The sequence below is a fragment of the Rosa chinensis genome, chromosome 3 (genome assembly GCF_002994745.2).
Source record: "Rosa chinensis cultivar Old Blush chromosome 3, RchiOBHm-V2, whole genome shotgun sequence".
Classification (NCBI taxonomy): domain Eukaryota; kingdom Viridiplantae; phylum Streptophyta; class Magnoliopsida; order Rosales; family Rosaceae; genus Rosa; species Rosa chinensis.
This window is the reverse complement of record NC_037090.1, coordinates 10,214,116-10,220,238: the sequence shown is the minus strand read 5'-3', so window position 1 is coordinate 10,220,238 and position 6,123 is coordinate 10,214,116. Positions and strand designations below refer to the sequence as shown.

General features: G+C 39.0%; 1 protein-coding gene across 2 annotated transcripts; it reads left to right on the top strand.

Moving 5' to 3' along the window:
• The first annotated feature begins 1,349 nt into the window (after nt 1-1,349).
• LOC112195147 (dnaJ protein ERDJ3A) lies at nt 1,350-5,247 on the top strand. Of its 2 annotated transcripts, XM_024335499.2 has the most exons (7): nt 1,350-1,539; nt 1,875-1,930; nt 2,569-2,642; nt 3,018-3,541; nt 3,621-3,962; nt 4,237-4,590; nt 4,750-5,247. In XM_024335499.2, the coding sequence occupies exons 1-7, from the start codon at nt 1,450-1,452 to the stop codon at nt 5,032-5,034; spliced, it is 1,725 nt and encodes a 574-aa protein (XP_024191267.1). In that variant the 5' UTR covers nt 1,350-1,449; the 3' UTR covers nt 5,035-5,247. The 2 variants fall into 2 exon arrangements, with proteins under 2 accessions (XP_024191267.1, XP_040372678.1); XM_040516744.1 differs by lacking the exon at nt 2,569-2,642 and having other exon boundaries at nt 1,397-1,539.
• The last annotated feature ends 876 nt before the right edge of the window (nt 5,248-6,123 follow it).

Here is a 6,123-nt window from a genome sequence, read left to right as displayed (position 1 = left end):
ACAAATTACTCTAACTATCCTATCTTGTAATTATGTTTCTTTTTCTTTTTTCTTTTTTCTATTTGGCAAGTCAGTCATGAATTAAACATCATTATGTAATAAACCAATTTTTCTCGTGAATGTCATTGCTAATTAGAAAGAAAAAAAAACTGATGGGCAGGACGAAGTGCAATCTGTCAAAAGTTCTGCAATTAGTGTGGCAAAGTTTAGGGCTTAGATGAAAAACACGATGTAACTGAGTTTGGGGATTTAGGTATATCATCATAACTGCTATACAAAACTGAAGAAATATATAAGCATATCACATAAACTAAAAGAGATCCAAAACCTCTCACATCTGATTAAGCAATGTTGATTCAAGATCCTATTCTCAGTGACATAAAGCATTTTATAGAGTGATAATATGACTAAAGTCAAAACGAAATCAAAGCGTCAATAATTTCAAAATTATCAATTAACTCAAGTCAAAATCATGATTAGCAAGCAAGCCATACCAAAATGAAGCTAAGATGAATAGAACGCACAAATTTAAAGCTCTTAGTCCACCAAATCGCTGAGAAATTGATCATTGTAGTGAAGAGTGATAGTTTGAAATAAACCAAATAATTTCAGTTAGAATCTTACCAGGAATGATAGATTCAAAGGGGGTCAAATGATCACTAAATTCATATTTTTCTTCCATGTCTCAATTGCAATAAGATGTAATTTTTTTTTTCCAAAGATGGGTCTAAAGTGGCTTATTCTGCCATAATTAAACTTCAAAGCATCACGTTAGAAAGATAAAATGACTATGCTAGAGAAGTTTTTGATGGAAAAGAAAAGAGAAAATCGTAAAGAGTTTTGAAGTTCTCTGTGTCTGCAGGAAAATAAGGGTTTAGGATTTGGGGATGATTGACTTGCCCTATAGAAAAAAAGAAAAAGAAACAAAATTGCAAGGGAGGGTAGTTAGGGTAAGTTGTAAAAAAAAACTAAATTAAAATAATAGACAAATAGAGGGGGTGTGTGAATAGAGAAAATGAGTGTGTGAATAACATCACCCGCAGAAAACTAGTCTAAAATCTAAATTAACAAATATTGATTCCAATGATTTCTCTCAATTTTTTTGTTTTTTAAAAATTGTAATGATGTTAATTTCTATTCAAAAATATTTGATAGGACGTGTTACTAAACAATTGGCTGGTTACAATCACCACGCTGACGTGGTTAAGCCTGTGCGCGCTTCTACAGACAATCAGGAACTCTGCCATTGGTCAGTTGGCGTGGGAAAACATCATAACGCCACGTGTCCCAAACGGCCTTAAAGACGAAGCATCTGGATTTGTTGGGAACCCGCGAACTCATTTATAAGCCCCCAATTTCAATCTCTCCCACCGTCCTTGTCCAAATTTACCAACAAAAGGGAACCCCCAAATCTAACAAAATAAGCAGCCAAAAAATCTGACTCCGAATATGTTTAACCGGCGACTAGTATCTCTGATCATCGCGACGGCGTCGTTGTTACTACTCACCATCGACGCCAAAACCTTAGACCCCTACAAGGTACGCCTCTCTATTTCTTCATTCCTTTAGTTTTTCCTTGTTCTAGTTCAATGTGAATACATGGAATGTGCTTAGGATCATATATGCTTGTGATTTTGGAATTTGATTACTGAAATCTCGAACAATTTACCAAAGAAAGAAGCGTCGAATTCTGAAACTCCTGGAGACGGAATTTTCTAGATTATTGATGAAAAGGTGCAAATTTTACCGCTGCTGCTGTGGTTAATCGGCAAAAGGAATTGAATTTTATGCCGGCGTTTTGTTTTACCGGTGAACCTTTGGTTTTTTTGTACTTAATTATTGTTTTCTGAAATTAGCTTTGAATTGTTTATCAGGTTCTTGGAGTGGAGCGAAATGCGAGTCAACGTGAAATTCAGAAGGCTTTCCACAAGTATGTTCCATAAACCCTGATAATTGTTCTGTGACCTTTAAAATGTATTCGTGAAAGAGGCGAGACTGTAATGTGCTTTATTTTGTTTGTGCTTGACTCAGTTTGGGTCGATTGTCTCGATGTCTCGAAATTTAAAGTATTGGCACTTGATGGATATGTTAAATGTATCAACTAGAAATTTAGGATTGTCTATGTGCAAAGTTTCTTATTGGTTTAGGTTGAGTTGGGGCTGGCTCAAGTGGCAATGTGCTAATTCAAACCTAAATCTGGCATTATGATCTAGTTGCTGAGCTTGGGTCTTGGTGAGTAGATGGGGATTAAGGGCTAACCATTAACATGGGGAATCACAGTTTGTTTTTAGTGATTCTGTGATTTTTTTTATATAGGACGGTGGTTTGTTGATCTTGAATGCATCATTCATGCTTGTTTAAAACATTTTAGTTATCAGAATAAGTAGAACACTGTCTAATTTTTTACTGTGGCGGATGTAAATTCTAGCTTGTCTTATTGATTTTTGATGACCAATAGCAGCTTCTTGATTCTCATAAAATGGACTGCAGAGGTTCCTTTGTTTGCTCTGGCTTAAACATGTAATATTCCGTTCATCTTACTAATTTCACTTGAACTACGTCCTGTAGGCTTTCTCTTCAATATCACCCAGACAAGAATAAAGCCAAGGGAGCTCAAGCAAAGTTTGCTGAGATAAATAATGGTAACAGTTCTGACTTCTGTTTCATCTTTGTTTCCGTTCAGCTTGCCATTTTTGTTGAATTTTATCTTGTTCCATACTCAAGCTCAAACAGCTTCTGAGTAGTTTATGTTTATGGCCTAATTTGAATTTTTGTTGAATTTTATCTTGTTCCATACTCAAGCTCAAACAGCTTCTGAGTAGTTTATGTTAATGGCCTAATTTGAATGGCTACCATGTCTATATGACTCTTGTGGTTTCTGAGCTCCGCCTCAACAATAGCATATACATACTTAAGTACTTGTGTAGAGAAAACCTGATTATTTTTTTCCTTTTGAGTAGACCTCTTCTTTTACTTTCCTGTTTTAAGTGTTGATTTATTTCTTCTTCTTTTGCTAGCGTATGAGATTTTATCTGATGAGGAGAAGAGGAAAAATTATGATATGTATGGAGATGAAAAGGGAAATCCTGGATTTCAATCTGGTTCACCAGGGGATCATGGTGGATATACTTACTTCACCAATGGTGGACCAGGACAAAACCAGTTTACCTACGGACCAAGTGATTGGCAGAGCATGGGTGGGCAGGGAGGTTCCCAATCGTTTTCCTTTTCCTTTGGTGGCCCCAGTGGTGGCCCAAGTCCATTCAGTTTTGGTATGAACGACATTTTCTCAAACTTTTTTGGGGATAATTCTGGAGCTGGAGGTCAGTTTGGTGGTTTCACTGGTTCAAGCAGGGCTCGACCTGACTCTCAGAGTACTCCGAAGAGCATTAGGGCCCTCAGTTCACAGGTCTATAAGAAAGAAGTAGTTGACCAGGGAATGACTTGGCTCTTGTTCTCTTATACGACCTCTTTGAAGGGGCATCAGCATGTTGAATCTCTGGTAGAGGAAGTTGCCAGCTCACTGAAGGGTGCCCTAAAGGTATGCGTTTATGCAATCCTTACCATCTGATCTTCCATTGACCACCGCCTATGCTTATATTTTCATGTTCTTCTGACAGGTTGGAAGTGTAAACTGTGACACTGAGGCATCACTCTGCAAGGACCTTGGCATATATCCACGCAGAATGCCCAGGGTATTTGTTTATTCATACAAAGCGAGTGAGAAGGGTTTGTTGGTTGAGTATGATGGCGATTGGGGTGCCAAACCTTTAAAATCCTTTTGCCAAGACCATTTGCCAAGGTTTTCAAAGAGGGTCGACTTGAACTTCGTAAAGTCTTCCTCTGTCACAGTTGATAAATTTCCTACGGTGGTCCTTCTCTCCACCAAAAAAGATACTCCTGTTATCTGGCGCGTCCTCAGTGGACTGTATCACAAACGCATCATTTTCTATGATGTACAGGTATGTTGTCTTCGTTGAATGGATGGAACTGAGTTATGAGCGAGCTGAAGCCTTCTTAGTTTAACAATTTTAGACATTCAACATGAGAATCTGCTGGAAAGAATGAAGAGCTATAGAGGATTATGAATTAAATAGCAAAGAGGACCTTTTACTTCCTCGACAACATGAGTCATTTATGTTTTCAGGAAAAGAAGATCCTTGGTTTTTGCAGCCTATATTGCTTTGTAATTACCTGTTATTTTATCTTCAAATTAATAACTTCTCAATGATTCAGGTCCAGGATGCTTCTGATCCAACAGTGAAGAAACTAGGGGTCGATGCACTACCAGCTATAGTTGGTTGGCTATCAAATGGGGAGAAGCATGTCTTAAAAACAGGCATTGCTGTTAAAGATTTGAAATCAGCAATTCATGATCTCAGTGGTTTAATTGAAGGTTTTGAGAAGAAGAACAAGAAGGCAGCTTCAGAGCAGTCCAAGAAAGCATCAACTGATTCAGGGGAGAATCAGATACCTCTACTGACCAAATCTAATTTTGATTCTCTCTGTGGCGACCAAATTCCAGTTTGCATCATTGGTGCATTTAGATCTTCCAAAGAAAGAAAGAAGTTGGAATCAGTTCTGAATACGGTGAGTATACTCTCCTCTGTTTGGTAATTAGATTTCCAACAATTCTAAACATCTGATTTCATATGTTATCAACGAATTTCTGTCTTCTGCATTCTCTTTGTTTGGTAAATTGGTTATCCACAAAACCTGACTATATATGATCTTTTTAAATTGAGTCAGGTCTCTCAGAAATCATTATCAAGGCGACAGAACTCGGCGCATGGCAGGGATTCCATCTCCTACACTCTCTTGGATGCCACCAAGCAGGCATCATTCTTAAACGCATTCGACAAAGCAGGATTTAAATCTTTAGATAAGGTCTTGGTGGCCTACAAACCTCGGAAGGGGACTTTTGCAGCATTTGAGGGTGAAATAACTGCAGAAGAAGTAGAGAAGTTTATTAGTGCAGTTCTTAACGGGGACATCCGATTCACCAGAACACAACAGAGCCCCCTTCTTAAATGAGTGAAAAGTAAGCCTGGACATAGCTCTTAGACCCTGGTTGTTTTGTACATACCTATAGCAAAGAAAACAATTTTTTTTAGGCTATAGTTAACGAGCCTATGAGTCTTGGCCCTGGTTGCGATATCTGGTTGTCCCACAACTTGTGAGGGACTGCATTAAAAATTCAAGATGATTAGTATGTTGGTTAACTACGGCAGTGGCTTTTTGTGATTCCATGGTGCTTTGAGTCCATTTACCTTCAGTAATTAGTATATAATTATTATATATATATAGTATTTTTCTTGGGTAAGGATATCCTTACTTAAGCTTATGGAACGGATTTTCAGTTTTTAACCACTTTTCAATCACATATTTTTTTGAAATAGAAGTTGAATTCATTAGATCAACAGCAAAAAGGCTGAAGTCTACCAAAACTTACATAAGAAGTCCGACAAGAAAATCCGGAGTACCTATCTAAGCTAAAGCAAACCTTTAAAGATCACTGGGACGCTTATATTTAAGCGAGCTTATACAAGAATGAAAAAAACCTCGCCTCCTACGAAAAGAAATCATTCAACTAGCCCTCACTTGCCAATCACGCAATTGTGGTATAAACAATAAACTAGAAATGTCATAGAAGACTCATAGAAGTTAATCCACCCTCAAACAGGCTCATACCCTAATACAATTAGGGCCCAGCTTGCCTTGATCTGAGCCCAAGCCCGGAGGCCCAAACCCAAATCAAACCTTGCCTAGCAGGAATAGGCCCCTGCCCCATTAGCCCAAGGGTGAGCCCAGGCCCAGAAACCCAAGCCCAAACCCGAGCCAACGAGGGAGGAGCATCCCTACTCACTGTTCCTTTGTCGCCACCGCCGATCTGTCAGGCGATGCACCATACCTCTAGCGGTCGGCTTCTCCATCCGTGCCTCACCATCGCGGCAAACACCACCAAAAGCTCCGCCTGCTACCCTGCAATGGATCCCTCAGCAACGATTGGAAAGTTGCCCACTGTTCGAGCCCCGACCGCTCAGCCAAACATGATCAGATCGCCGCAACACAACCTCAACCGATCACATATTCACATCTTAACCGATCAGCCTTTAGGTCCTA

What these genes read in the sequence shown, in the direction of transcription:
- LOC112195147 (XM_024335499.2), top strand. Translation starts at nt 1,450, where the DNA reads ATGTTTAACCGGCGACTAGTATCTCTGATCATCGCGACGGCGTCGTTG. An exon ending in AAACCTTAGACCCCTACAAG is followed by an intron (nt 1,540 to 1,874) that starts GTACGCCTCTCT and finishes ATTGTTTATCAG; the next exon opens with GTTCTTGGAGTGGAGCGAAA. An exon ending in TCATTTTCTATGATGTACAG is followed by an intron (nt 3,963 to 4,236) that starts GTATGTTGTCTT and finishes TCAATGATTCAG; the next exon opens with GTCCAGGATGCTTCTGATCC.